At 44.2% G+C, this 15,575-nt stretch overlaps 1 protein-coding gene across 3 annotated transcripts in view; it reads right to left on the bottom strand.

Moving 5' to 3' along the window:
• Positions 1-15,575, bottom strand: part of LOC116862490 (UDP-GalNAc:beta-1,3-N-acetylgalactosaminyltransferase 2-like) — a 57,045-nt gene that overhangs the window by 8,429 nt on the left and 33,041 nt on the right. For all 3 annotated transcript variants that reach the window (XM_032849798.1, XM_032849796.1, XM_032849797.1), the window contains 2 exons: positions 4,087-4,197; positions 1,557-1,635 (listed from right to left, as the gene is read on the bottom strand). In XM_032849798.1, coding sequence (XP_032705689.1) covers positions 1,557-1,635; positions 4,087-4,197 — 190 coding nt within the window. The remainder of the gene's footprint in view (positions 1-1,556; positions 1,636-4,086; positions 4,198-15,575) is intronic.

Raw genomic sequence — 15,575 nt, 5'->3', positions numbered from 1 at the left:
AAACACAGCCACTCCCATCCTGACAAAATCCCTCTCGAGTTCTAGGCTAATGTTCCTGACCCCAAGTTTTAAAGGAATCTTTCTAACAAACCCATCCTTGAAGTGTAATAGATTAGGAGAAGCATTTAACAAACTGTACTCTGAAAGAGAGTCTATGTTTAAATATTCACATGAGGAGAAAGTACACAGAGAGTGCACAGAAGCAGGACAGGAAGCTGAGTCCGCTGGGCCACCTCCAACAGAGGGACAGACGCGGGCATCAGAATGCACCACGCTTGTTGGGACAGGGAGAAAAAGGTTCTTCCCTTCTTCCCTTCCCTTCTGACAGTAGCACAAAACCCACTATAGCTATACGGCCTCTGTAGCCGTGCTGCAGAAGTCCCCACTTGGCTACAGGATAAACCAGACACAGCCACACTAGGGCCAACAAAGACCAAGGTCATAGATTTTTCAACGTCATCCTTATGGTGAAAGACTGGATACTTTCCCTCTAAGAGTGGGAACAAGACAAGGATGTCTGCTCTACCACTTCTACTCAACACTGTATTAGACATTCTAGCCATGACATTTAGACAAGAAAAAGCAATAAAAGGCATCTCGATTTGGGGGGGGCGGGGAAGGTACAACTATCTCCATTAGCAGATGACATGATCTTGTAGGTGGAAAATCCTAAGGCACCCAACTAGTAACTTAATAAACGAATTCAGCAAAATTGCAGCATACAAGATTGATATATAAGAATCACTTTTATTTCTATACATTAGCGATGAGAATCTAGAAATGTAAAAAACAATTCCACTTATAATAGTGCCAAAAAGAATATGTAAGAATAAACTTAGCAAAAGAAATGTAAGACTTATACTCCGAAAACCATAAAACATTGCTAAAGGAATTTAGTTTAAGACATAAGTAAATGGAAGGATATGCATGTTCTCCGATCAGGGACTTAATGTCAGAATGGCAACACTCCCTGAAAAGATCTGCATGTTCAACGCCACCCCTTTCAAATTCCAGCTGGCTTGCTTGCAGAAATTGATAAGCTGAACCTAAAATTCATATGGAAATGGAGGACCCAGAATAGCCAAAACAATCTTGAAAGAGAACAAAGTTGGAGGATTCACACTTCCCGATGTCAAATCCTGCTACAAAGCCACATATGCAAGACAGCAGTACGGGTAGAAGGACACAGAGTGCACACACAGAACAGAAGTGGGAGCCCAGAAGTAAATCCTTACATTTAAGGTCAGAAAGTACAGCATGGAAGTTAACAGTTGGTAGGTGTTGCGGGAGGGGAGAATGAGGCACGTCCGCTAATGGGCACAGGGTTTCTTTCTGGAGCGATGGAAATGGTCTGGAATTAGCAGTGATGCTTGCAGAACTCTCACACCGCAAACCAGTGACTTAACCACTTTAAAAGGGTAAAGTGTTTGTGAATTATATATCAATAAAGCTTTTTTTTTAATTACAAAAAAAAATCCCCTTTTCCGTCAAAGTACGGAGTAAGATTAGGTACGTGAGACTCAGCACACTCCTCACCTTCCAAGCCGCCGACTTACCCTGAATGGTGTAAATAAAACCACCGGCCACTCCCTCCACACCTTCCATGAACTCGTGGGGCAAGGCGCCCTCCCCAGCCTGAAAACAAGGGAAGTGCTCAATGCTTCATTACTACAAGTACACTTCTTCTATTTAAAACTGATGTGGCAAAATTTATAATGTGACTCCACAGCAGAGAAATCCATTTAAGCCCTACACGAGATCAGGTTGACTTCAGTGTTTTATGTTTGTTATCTGATTGTTACCTTGATTGCAATATTAAAGATCAGGTGCACAGGGCAGTCCATAGGGCTCGGAATTCCAACTGACACAGAATCACAGTCCTGAACTTGCTACCATAATAGCACAAAACCCAATTTTATTTTACATCCCAAACCTGCCACTTAAAAAAATGACCACCTTTGATTTCTTTGAGACTGAAAACTGCCATGAATTCAAATACATCTAGGCAGATTTTTTCAAGTTTGTTCTACTGGCAGAGATAGCCCCTTGAATGAACTGTGCAGACGGAGCCCGGCTGCTCATTGATGCTCTCACAGCTGCCCAGGCCGGCCACAGGCCTCTCGGCCTCCGAGGACTGGAGGAGATTTTATGATTAGAGATTTACAAGTTCCCCAGTGTGGTGTTTCCCTTCTGTGTGCTGCACGCCCATGTGGCATCCCTGGCAGAGTGGGGCTGGGCCGGACCGCACAGGTGTGTGTGTGTGTGTGTGTGTGTGCGTGCACGTGCGCGCACATGGCACCGCTCCCACACACTCCCCTACCAGCATGGCTGCAGCCTGGCCTGTCCCCTCAGCAGAGCTGTACTGCGCAGAGCAGTGTTTTAGGGCTGTAGAGACCCCATCCGGAGATGGGACCGTGGGAACTTATCGCTTAATGTGGAGGAAGCTATCGAAGGTGGAGCTAACGTTCCCGGCTTTGCAGAGCCAGGCAAGGTGGCACACTCTGTTTTTTCATTGTGTACTCTACATTGTTTCGGCTTGTTTAGAACTTGATGGTACTTTTCATTAGCTTCTATCTAAAAGGTCACTGCTGGACTTGTAACAGTTTCTGACATTCTCACTTGCTGGCAAGGGAGCAAGACTTGGGGAAAATTGCAGCTTCACTCATTTATGGTGGAAACCTGTATTTGTACGTGGGGGTTTCCTAGAAGGGGCTACCAAATGACCGGACTATTTTTTAAGGTTAGCGGAGTGTGTAAGCAGTCTTTTGCCCTCTACAACTATATTTACCCCCAAAGGGGTTCATTTGAGTCTTTCCATTTGAACCTAGTCCTCAACTCAGAAGTCATCTGGTTTCCTTTTGTGCAATCAACTTAATAACTACAGAATTTCAGCACATTTTGGATATTTTTTAAAGTTTCATAAATAGAAAAAGAGGCGACATACTAAAGGCACTTGCCTTGGAAATAAGGAAAGAATAAAACTATAATTAAATTTCATAAGACGTTCAATGCTAAATAAACGACTGTTGGTAACAAAGGATGAGATCCTAAAAATGACCCATAAGGCTAAGTTTGTAATTATATATGAATCTGTGATCTAATGATTTTCTTCCTCACTGGAGTATAAGTTCCACTGTGGGCCAGGAGTGGTTTTCTAAATGAGTAACAGCATACCACCTAATGTTTATTTCAAATTTGGGAATTAATTCATGTGAATATTAATAGCTAATGAAAATAGACTAAGCCCGTGAGCTGAGATGGCAAGCACTCTCCTAATCATTACACCAGAGCATCGAAGAGAGTGAGACTGTGTTTGTGACACCACCACACACCCCACTTGTATTATTTAAAGCTCATCGTGTGAAGTCTGCCTACACCTTTTCGTCCCACACTTACTTGGAGATATTTACCTATCAAACTTTCAAATCTGAAGCAAATCTGAATACATGAAAAATACGAGGCAGAAATACCAGCAATATAAATGACACCAAAAGCTCTGCTGTATTTGCCAGCACAGCTGTCTGTGCTGCTGTCACGAACGCCCTGCTAGGAAGGTGAGGGTGTGAGGATTCAGAACACTACCAAGCATCCTTTGAGAATGTTAGCTTAGAAGTTATTGAGAAATGGGCGCCTGGGTGGCTCAGGGGGTTAAGCCTCCACCTTTGGGTCAGGTCATGATCTCAGGGTTCTGGAATCGAGCCCCACATCGGGCTCTCTGCTCAGTGGGGAGCCTGCTTCTCCCTCTCTCTCCACCTGCCTCTCTGCCTACTCTGTCTGTCAAGTCAATAAATAAAATCTTAAAAAAAATAAAAAAATAAATTGGGAAATAAAATATCACGTTTTTTAAAATTCACCAATCTTAAGGCAAAACTGTGCATGTACTAATGCTGGAGTGAGAAAATCCAAGAAGATGAGTTGTTCGTCTGTACTATGGTGACAGCATTTTCTGCTGTACACGCGCGAAAGTACCCACGATTCACGGTTCCACATTCCCTGGGTTGATGTAAATTGTAAAATTAAAAACACTCTTTCTGTATTAAAAAATGCTACTATGCCGAACAGCCTTAGGAAGAAAGGATGACTTACCGTAATCACTCGGAGAACGCCGCCGCCGTCATTCACAGTCACTTTGTGGAGATTTCTTGACACGAGGCCTTGGAGGTCTTGGCTCTCCCACACGATGGTACCTTCAAAGCTCTTTTTGTGGAAAGATAAAGTGAGTTGATTTCTTTATTGTTGTCATTTAGGTTTTAAGTATGTTTTTAAGGAAAAATAATTTTTTCCCCTAAAACCTATTGGTTACAATTTTTATCCCGCTACTCTAACACACAGCACCGTTAACATGTTGGTGTATATGCTCGAGTCATTTTTCTCATGCGTATCTGAAAGATACAAGTACAAAGGGTGCAGAGACAATTTTGCTGCTGTTTGCATGTCCCTCACTCCAAAGAGTTTCCTGTTGTTACAGCTCGGACGACTATTCTTTGCCACGCACACACAACTGACGTGCATCAAGTCGCGATCCCGAGTCACAAAGGCATGTCCCCATGGCAGATCTGGGCTCTACCAACTATCTAGTGAAGCATGTTTTGGTGTGAATGTTTATTTTGTTTCAAAATACATTTTCAGAGTTGAAATTATGGGGACAAGAAAGAAATACAGATATTTTATACAGATTTTGGGACACAATGTCAAACTTTTTTCAAAAAGGAAATTACCTAATTTCCCAATTTACAAAATACTACCTGCACTGTATTCTTCCAAGTATGGGATATTAATGAAAGCAAAGACATTTATATCAATTTAATAGATTAAAAGATGATTCCTCATTAACTGCATTTCTTTTGATTTCTGATGTTTATAAATTACACAGTCTCTACTGGGAGCTACTGATCCATGCCTCTTTGCCATTTAGCTACTGAGTTTTCTACTTTTCTTATTAATCTGTGTTATCTTGTAATAAATAATTCTGTTTCTATAATACATGCTAAAATATTTTTTTCAGAACTTTGCCACTTTTTTTTTTTTTTTTTTTTTACTTAAAAGGTCCATAAGTTTTATCTTGTCAAATCTGTCAAGCTTTCTGTTTGTGATAATTATTAAATTCTGGGCTTAGAAAGTTACACTCTCTGCCCAAAGGTTTGACACATTTAAATTCTAGTGTCTTCTAATTTTTCCAGGAGGGTTCAGCTGCTCCTTTGTACTGCTCAGGCCGTCCCCACTGTCAGCCCCTCTGGCTTGCTCCAGAGAGCCAACGGAAGGCAGCTGGCATCCAATTTTTCCCTACCACATCAGCCTGTCTTCCTAATACCCCACTTATCAGTCTGATACTTCCTGTTTATTTTACTACTGTCGAACTAACAATTCCCACTAGAACACAAGCACCATGAGAACAGGGATCTCATATGTCTTATCAACCACCATATTCCTGGCACCTAGAATGGCCTGACATGCTTAACAGGCACTTGAAAAATATTTACTTAATAAACAATGTTAATTGTTAATTGGAATGATTTTTGGTCTAGAACACCAGACAAAAGATACAGCTTTAATTATCTTTTAATTTTTTTTCACGTATTAAAATTAAGAGATAAAGCGCTGTAAGGTCTCAGTTAGCCAGCATTAGGAAGGGCACTATATAAAACTGAACTTTCCAATAAGTGAGGCCAGTGGTTTGAAAGGTTAGGCCTTTCAAGCAAGGCCAGTGGTTTGAAAGCTTTTTGTAAAGCATTATAACTCCTCTATGAAACGGAAACGCTAGGAGTCGGGATTCCTCGGGCAGTCTGTCACTTTATAGTCTGCACTGTTGGGGAGACTCCTGATGTGCTTTGAGGAGCCCCAGGGTTCCAGAGAGCAGGACTCTTGGACACACTGTGGGGGGTCACCGCTTGACCTCGAGCACAGAACAAGCGATGCCACCTCATAGGGCTGGGCCAGGGGTTAATGATGACACGCGTGCGGCGTGCGGGGTCTCTGCTCAGCGCAACGGAGCTTTAAGACCACTAGAAGGAAAGCAGAAAGTGAAGGGCCCCTTTAAAAGATCTTGTTGTCTTATCTTGGAAATGGGCACAGATTATTTCTCTACTCTCCCTGGAAAGCCTTAACTCTCCAGCTGAACCTTGAGTCCCTAAAAACAGCATCCTTACAGACACATGCACAGAGGGAAACAAGCCTAGGGAGAAATACAAGTATCCTGGGAAACATGTGGATAATGTCACATTCCTCTAACCTTTCTATATGTAGTCAAGTTTTCAACAGTGGATCTGTATTCCTTTCCTATATTTTCACACTTTTATGATCAAAAAATTTTTTTAAACATATGTATACAAGGAAATAAATTTGGGGTCAATCTTCTTCCAGACACGAGGCATTCGTTATCTAAACTTTTGAGTGTCTATGACGCAGCAGTCTATGGGCTACTGGAACATTTACAGGAGTGAAACAGCTCCTATCTTCAGATCCTCATAATATGCCCTGCTGGGGTCAGTGACAGAGGAAAGTCACTCTGCCTGAGGTCCGCCAGGACTCCAGATGACAGAGCCCGGGGCAGAGTCTGGCAGGCATCTGAGTCAGCAAAGGGAGAGGCAGATGAGCACTCCTCAAAAGGCAGGCGTGAGAGCACTGCAAGCCCAGGAAAGTGTGGAGAGTTTAGTGCCTTCGAAGCCCCAGGCTGAGGAAAGGAGACGTGGAAGGCGGCTCTGTCAGCGCTGCCTGCGGTAACAGTCTGTCCTTCATCCCCAAGCCGGGGGAGCATTTGTTTGCAAGCACAGAAGTGACGCAATCCTAGCCCCCATTTTAAACGGTTGCTCCAGGAGCAGAACAGCATCAGGCAGGCGGGTAAGGAGACTGGGAACTGGACTATTATGGAGGTCCAGGTGAGGAGTCAGCACTAACCTAGAAATTCAGACTGCCTTCTGAGAAGCTGAAGGAGACACAGATATATGGAAAGATATTCAAGCTCGCAGATTGGAAGCATTAATATTATTAATATGTCCATACTACTCAAAGCAATCTAGAGATTCGAGGTAATCTCTACCAAATTCCAATGGGGTTTTCATAGAAATATAGCAAGTGCTACTAAAATCTGCACGGAACCACAGAAGACCCCAAACAGCCAAAGCAACCCGAAGAACAACACAGCTGGAGGCATCCTGCTTCCTGATTTCAAACTATATTACAAAGCTACTGAGAACAAAACAGCACGCTATTGGCATAAAAACTGGAACACTGATCAATGGAACAGAAGGGCGAGCCCAGCACCAAGCCCATGCATAAATGATCAAATTCACTTACCACTGAGGAGGCAAGAAAATACATGGGAAAGACAGACAGACACTGCAACAAATGGTGTTGGGAAAACAGCCAAGTGCAAGGAAAGAACCTGGACCTCTACGCTATGCCATATACAAAAAATTACCTCAGAATGGATTTAAGACCCAAACAGAAGACCTCACATCGTAAGATTCCTAGAATAAAACTTGGGTGGTAGGTTCCCTGACACTGGTCTTGGCAATGATTTTTTTGGATTTGACACCAAAAGCAAAAGCAACAAAAGCAAAAATAAACAAGTAGGACTACATCGAACCAAAAAACTGCTGCATAGCACAGGAAACCATCAGCAAAATGAAAAGGCAACGTATGAATGGGAGAAAATATTTGCAAACGATGTAACAGACGAGGAATTACTACCCAGACATATAAAGAATTCCCACAACTCAACAGCAAAAACCAAACAATCCAATTAAAAGATGCGCAGAGGATCTGAATAGAATGTTTCCAAAGACAACACAACGCACAGATGGCCAACAGGTACATGAAAAGATGCTTTCATCATCAGGGAAATGCAAATCAAAACAATGAGAGACCACCTCACACCTGTCAGAATGGTGACTAAGATGCGGAGAAAAGGGAACCCTCGTGCGCTGCTGGTGGGAATGTAAACCGTTGTAGACACTGTGGAAACAGTATGGAGGGTCCTCAGAAACTGAGAACTAGAACTACCATATGATCCAGCAATTCCATTTCTGGGTATTTATCCAAAGGGAATGAAAACACCCACTTGAAAAGACATCTGTGCCTCCTTGTTCACTGCCGCATGTTTACAAAAGCCATGATGTGGACACAACCCGAATGCCCACAGATGGATGGATGGATGAAGATGTGATGCAAATACACATACGCGCGTGCGCACATGCATGCAGACACAGGAATATTATACAGCCATAAAAGGAAGGAAACCTTGCCATTTCCAACATGGATGGACCTTGAGGCCGTTATGCTAAATGAAATCAGTCAGAGAAAGACAAACGCCATATGACTTCACTTATATGTGGAATCCAACACGTTTTTAAAAACCAAAAAATGAAACACTAAACTCTTAGATACCGAGTATCAGATGGGTGGTTGCCAGAAGGGGGTGCTGAGGGGCTGCGTGAAATGGGAGAAGGGGGTGAAAAGGTGCAAATTTCCAGCTGTAAAATAGTAAGTCCTGAGGATGTAATGTACAGCATGGTGGGCAGTTAATAATGTTGTATATATGAAAGCTGCTAAGTGAGGAGATCTTAAAAGTTCTCATAAGAAAAGAAATGTAACTGTGGTGATGGAAGTTAACTAGACTCAGTGTGATCATACTGCAATATCCAATCATTATGCTGTACACCTGAAATGAGTAGGTTATATGTCAATTATATCTCCATAAAAAAAGGAAAAAAAGATTGCCTTCTGAGTTGAATAATTAAATGCATACGTTAAAGGGAACAATGTCTCTGATAACTGAGAAGGCTCTGAGATTGAAGCTTAATTAGTAAAAACTCACTACCTCAAAACAACAGATCAAGTATATTCCTATACAAAAGCTGGGCTGAGAGAGAAATCTGGGCAACGGAGCAATGTCTGGTGGGAGAGAGACGCAGGAATGGGAAGACACCGACCATTCCAGTCACATCGTGCCCGAACGAGCCAGCTCTCGGAAACAAACACATCCCACTCCTGTAAGCAAAGCCAAGGATCAAACCCAGCACTGCTCTGAGTTGGGTTTTTGGTGTCTGACATCCCAGTAAGGAGGTTCCCAGACAGGGGTCATGACTTTCAAATCTCATAAGCCAATACCTATTAAAGATGAATGAACAGGTACTCTGGTTTACAAACCGGTCTTCTGTGAATTTATTCAGTTTCATTCAGTGAGATTCTGGTCATCTCTATGCAAACTAACTGGAGGGTCAGTGCTAGAACCTGAAAGCTAAGTCCGAGACCCTTGGTAACGTGCAGCTGCTCTGGGTTAATCATGTGTCTTTCTTCTGGCAAAACAGCCTCCTGCCCTTGTATACATTCCTCTAAAACTTTAACAGTAATAAAAATTTTTAAAAAATTTATTTAAATTCTAGTTAGTTAACATACAGTGCAATATCGGTTTCAGAATTCAGTGATCCATCCCTTACATACAACACCCAGTGCCTGTCACAACTAGTGCCCCTCTTAATGCCCATCACCCACCTAGCCCAGCCCCCACCCACCTCCCTCTATCAACCCTCAGTTTGTTCTCTATGGTTATGAGTCTCCTATGGTTTGTTTCCCTCCTCCCCCACCATAGGTTCATCTGTTTTGTTTCTTAAATTCCACGTATGAGTGAAATCATATGGTATTTGTCGTTCTTTGACTTCTTTCACTTTGCATTATAATCTCTAGCTCCATACACATCACTGCAAATGGTAACATTTCGTTCTTTTTGATGGTTGCACAATACTCCTGTGTGTGTGTGTGTGTGTGTGTGTGTGTGTGACATAATGCTGCTATAAATACTGGGATACAGGTGCCCTGTCGAATCTGTATTTTTGTATCCTTTGGGTAAAGACCCAATAGTGTGATTGCTGGGTCGTAGAGTAGCTCTATTTTCAACTTTCTGAGGAGCCTCCACACTGTTTTCCAGAGTGCCTGCACCAGCCTGCGTTCCCACCAAGTGTGGGAGGGCTCCCCTTTCTCTGCATCCTCACCAACACCTATTTTCTTGTGTTGCTAATTTTAGCCATTCTGACAGGTATAAGGTAGTATCTCATTTTTTAAAAAGATTTATTTATCTAACAGCATGCATGTGAGCGTGTGCAAGCAGCGGAAGGGGCCAAGGGAGATGGAGAGAGGCAGACTCCCCACTGAGCGCGGAGCCCAACATGAGGTTTGATCCCAGGACTCCGAGATTATGACCTAAGCCGAAATCAAGAGCTGGTCACTTAAGCGACTGAACCACCCAGGCGCCCCTCACCATGGTTCTTATTTGTGTTTTTCCTGCTGGTGAGTGATGTGGAGCATCTTTTCACCTGTTAGCCATCGGATATCTTCTTTGGAAAAGTGTCTATTCATGTCTTCTGCGCATTTCTTTTCAAAATTTTATTTACTTCAGAGAAAGAGAGCATGAGCAGGGGAAGGGGCGGAGGGGAAGCAGACTCCGCACTGAGCAGGGAGCCTGACATGCGACCTGATGCCAGGACCATGACCCGAGCAGAAGGCAGACGTTTAACCAACATTTAACCACCCAGGCACTCCATCATGATCCACTTAACAGGATTATTTGGTTTTGGATACCAACCCTTTATCAGGCATGTCATTTGCAAATACCTTCTCCTATTCCGTGGACTGCCTTTTAGTTCTGTTGACTGTTTCCTTCACTGTGCAGAAGATTTTTATCTTGATGAAGTCCCAACAGTTCATTTCTGCTTTTGTTTCCCTTGCCTCTGGCAACGTGTGTCATTATAAGTGTCCACAGCCGAGGTCAAAGAGGTTGCTGTTTGAATAGTGATAAAGTTTGGGAGAACTGGTACCAAATACATCCAGGTGGAAGAACTGATAGGATTTAGCGAGTGCCTGGATATGAGAGTTGAGGGTAAATCCCATGATTCTGGTTTGGGCGCCTGAGAAAAAGGAGATACCGCTACCCAAGACTGAAATACAGGGGAGATGAGGACGGACGGGACAGAGATGATCTTAGCACCAGAAAGTCCCTGCAACACCCGTGTAGAAAAGAAATTAGAATTTCTCTAAGTCACATTAGAGAAATGTGAGCCGTAGCTGGATTCAGGAGCCATGACCGAACAGGCGGTAATGGATACAATTGCTGAGGAAGGAGTGAAACAAATAGAAACCTGGGTATCAAATCCTAATGATTAAGAGGAAATCGAGAGGGGCGCCTGGCTGGCTCAGTCAGTGGAGTATACGACTTTTGATCCCAGGGTTGTGAGTTCAAGCCCCACACTGGGTGTAGAGATCACTTAAAAAGAAAATCTCTGAAGAAAAGAGGAAAGTGAGAGAGGAGATGATGAAGTACACTGGGAAGAAGGACTGGGCCAGATGTGGCTGGACCAAAAGAAGGCAGATCATATAAGCTAAGAGAAAAATGCAATCAACGAAGTGAAGGACAAAAAGTGTCCCCTGGAGTTGGCAGTGGGGTCACGGGCCTGCCATTTCAGATGATCCATCCCAAAGGTAAAGGCTATCATGACCAAATAAAAATGCTTCACCTTGAAACTATGAATCTAGAAAGTACGAAAACAAAACAAGTCATTCTGTCCTGTCCGCTGAGCTGAGACTGGCGTTTACCCTGCTGTTTCACGGTGGCTCCTGCTGGTGCCCGGCCGCAGTAACTTTGTGACTGGGATATGACACAGCATCAACACTGTGGACTAAACTGGGTAACTGCCCGAAAAACTCATCGGCCCCCAACACAATCCTGGTGTCTTCCCTGCACTTCCACAAGCCAGCGGTGATGGGGCGGGGGCGTGGGGGGGGGGGAGCTGAATCTAGCCTCCCTTTCCTGTACCTGCTCCTGCCCCGCGGCACAGCTGAAGCTCTGATTCTAGCTTCTCTCACAGGCCGGCCTTCTACTCTCCAATACAAAGTCATCAGAAAGCTGGGAATCTCTTGGGAAGAGGAACAACTTGTTTGTGGCAATTCCCTGCTGAGACCGTAAAACCAAAACAGAAGCCAGGAAACAGCCTGGTGTGGGCTGGAGAAAGATCTCATAAATGATCTCACCCGTAAGGTAAGCTCACTCTGGCAAGCCCTTTCACATGTTAATTCCCTTGTGCCATGTTTCTAACTTCTCATCCAAACCAACAGAGTAGCTTGAATCTATACTACTTTAGCACTTAACAATTTTTTATGGATTGGGGAAATGACATCTAAGGAATGTCAACTGTCACCAACAGTGACTGTGCAAGTACCCACAGGGCCAATAGCAATGTCTCTAGTGACTCAGGGGAACAAAAATAGTCTTTTTTTTAATCAAAATTAGTTTCAGGTTTCAACTGCACCAGTAAGGAAAATACAAAATTAGAGAAATAAATATTTTAAGAGACGCTCACAGCAGTCTCCGTTTAAATCTGTGACTCCCACCGCGATTTATGCTTTGGTGAGTCACAAGATGAAAACAATTACAAGAGCTTTGCTTACTTGACAAGCTGTACTGCTGACATGTTACTCTGGGAGGCCGTGAGGCACAGAGGGAGTAAGACGATGGGCAAATCGTCTACTACTCTCTTGAAAAATGGCATAAATGATGTTTGTCTTCGTCATTCTTTGCTGATGACACACAGGCAAATCATTCATCACTATCATTTTTTCTGTGCTAATAAACCCAATTAGGCTTGAGGCAGCAAAAATGAGCATCTATGTACAATTAAACAGTTTCAACAAAAATAGAATTTTTCTGTAAAAGGAAGAACTTTCTTAATAAGTTGTTTTTATAAAGCTAATATGTATTTATTACAGAATATTCAGAAAATGCACAAAAAGGAGAAAACAAAAATCATCCATAATCCTACCTCCTCACCCCTGGGTACAGCCACTGTTAAATAATGGCACATTTTTAAAAGAAAAAAATATTACTCAGAAGTAATGAAAAATAAAAAGTCAATTTAGCTTAAAGCTTCAAGTGAAATAAAGCTCACAAGGCTGTAGGCATGAAAAATCTTAACCGAAATGGCCACTTACCGTCCCATCATTAGCATCTCCTGCTACATACATAGTCCAGTCCTTGCCTCAACCCAGTTATTTTGAAAAACTTCAAATCTACAGAAAAACTGAAATTAACCCCAGATCACCTAGACTCACCAGCTGTTAACATTTGGCCATATCTGCTTTTCCTCTGTCTGTATACATGTCCTTTTCTGTTTTTGTTGGTTGTTAAACACTTGAGTACTCTAACATGTATTTCCTAAGAACAAGGACATTTTAAGGGAAAGTAATAATTTCTGCGGATTAGCCAAACTGTATAATCCTTTTTTAAAAAATATTTTATTTATTCATTTTGAGAGAGAGAGGGAGAGAGCACGAGTGGGGAGAGGGTCAGAGAGAGGGACAGAGAAAAAGAGGATGAGCGAGGAGGAGGGCCAGAGGGAGAAGCAGGCTGGCAGAGTCCCCGCTGAGCAGGGAGATGGACGTGAGGCTCGATCCTAGGATCCTGGGATCATGACCCGAGCCGAATGCAAAATTTGTACCTCTAGGGGCACTTGGATGGCTCAGTTGCTTAAGTCTCTGCCTTTGGCTCAGGTCATGATCCCAGGGTCCTGGGATTGAGCCCCCGCATTGGGAGTCCCTGCTCAGTGGGGAGTCTGCTTCTCCCTCTCCCTCTGGCTGCCACTCTGCCTGCTTGTGCTCTTGTGCATAAAATCTTTTAAAAAAATCTGTAATTCGATCTAGAAGACTGACTAAGACAATGGGGCAGACTCTGTAACGCTGTGATTAGCCTGAAGTATTAAAGCCGATTTTCTTCCTCTTCGCCCCACACTGTGACTCCTTCCTCTGAAAGTTTCTCAACGTCGCCAACACCGACCTTTTGAGCCAGATAATTCTTTGTTGTGGGGGCTAGTGTGTGTGTTGTAGGATGTCCAGCAGCACTGTTGGCCTCTAGATGCCAGGACCACTGCACACCCAGCTGTAACCCTGAGCGAGTCCCTGGGCATGGCTAAGTGCCCCTGGCGGGAGAGACTCTGCTCTTGAACAACAGGTCCCAGAAGTCCCGATGAGCGGCAGCACGAACGAGGACAGTGTGCATTTATCTCCCGGACGCTTACCATGCAGCGTCATGTTCTGGCATTCTGCAGGTCTGAAAATCATTTAGTCCCTGGAATGAGCCTCTCAACAGGCCGGCGTAGCCCCATCTTACGGATTAGGGATGGACACGGTGAGACTGAACGGCCTGCACAGGCCACACCGACCCCGAGTGGCAGCGCGGGGCTGCCTGGACTCTCGTGCTGCGCCCTCGGCTGCCTGCTCGGACACCTGCTCCCAAACGTGCCCTCACGTACTTACTCCCTGGTACGCCATTTTTCTCTTTCCTACTCATGCCAACCCGAAGCCTTTTCTGGGCAAATCCACTCTATGCCAGCCTTCAGACCGCTCCAAGACCACCTGACACAATGCCAGTGCCCCGGGCTCCTCGGAGCAGCAGGACTGTTCCTCTGGGAAGAGTTCTAGCAACCACAGAAAGCCTGGGGCGCTGCCCACGCTCGTTCTGAGCAGAAAGTCTCACTGAGGACTTGCTTCCCCCCTCGGGGAGCTTGCGTACTAGTTAATCCGGGACAACCTCAGGGGGCTTGCGTACTAGTTAATCCGGGACAATGGCTCCTACAGTGCCTGGCATGTGGTCAGCTAGGTACCTGCTCGGGGCCAGCTCCTCTCGTCCCTCCAGGACGGCAGCAGCTCTCAGGGCAGGGATCTCTCACTGTGTCCTCACAGAGCCCCAGTGCTTGGCACACACTAATTTCTCAAACATTTTCTGAGTAAATGAATAAACAAAGCAAAGAATGGCTTCCTTCAAAACCTGAGATCCAACACTTAGCGAACACGACTTAGCTAAGCCACTGCTCTTGATTAAAAGTAAAAATACTTTCGCTGGGACATAATCTGCTCCCTCCCCCGCTCATGTGTTTGCCTGTGTTCTCTCTCTCTCAAATAAATAAATAAATACGATCTTTAAAAAAATAAATGTTTTTGAGCAGAAGTCCATGTACAGGTGAAATGAAGGAGATCCAGTTCGCATCTACAGAGCTGACATACATAGTTTCAACTACTTGTACTGAACACCAAAGACCCACAGCACATGATGAGATGCGTTGCGTAAGGCAAACAGGAAAATGTTTCTCAGTTCGTCAGTAGAGCTGGTCTCAGGTCTGGCTTCCATGTTTTAGCTCAGCTTTGACGTTGCAGGACGAACTCCACAGCTGATGTAGGTGACTCCCAGAGATGCTTGGGAAACTGACGCCTATGTGGTTCCAAAGCCTGAGGAATGTACTCAGACTAGACTTGACCGGCCTGGAGAGGCCAAGCCGCATGGCTGAGCAATCCGTTCTCGCCCACCACTCGATGCTCGGAAACCACCCTGCAGCTTAACCACTGGCCGATGTCTCTAGTGATTCTAGTTTCTGCACTTGGCAGGTAGGAGAGGGGATCTCTAGGACCCATCTACTCAAGACTGGACCTAGAAGGACCTAGAACAGGACAGCTGTGTTTTCTGACATGTTCCACAACCTCGAGAAGTTTTATTCATCTTGGAAACGTGGCTGGTCTCTGCAATTATCCCGCCTGCA

Source organism: Lontra canadensis, unplaced genomic scaffold (genome assembly GCF_010015895.1).
Source record: "Lontra canadensis isolate GAN:19392208 unplaced genomic scaffold, GSC_riverotter_1.0 scaffold248, whole genome shotgun sequence".
Lineage (NCBI taxonomy): Eukaryota > Metazoa > Chordata > Mammalia > Carnivora > Mustelidae > Lontra > Lontra canadensis.
This window is presented reverse-complemented; position numbering and strand designations above follow the sequence as displayed.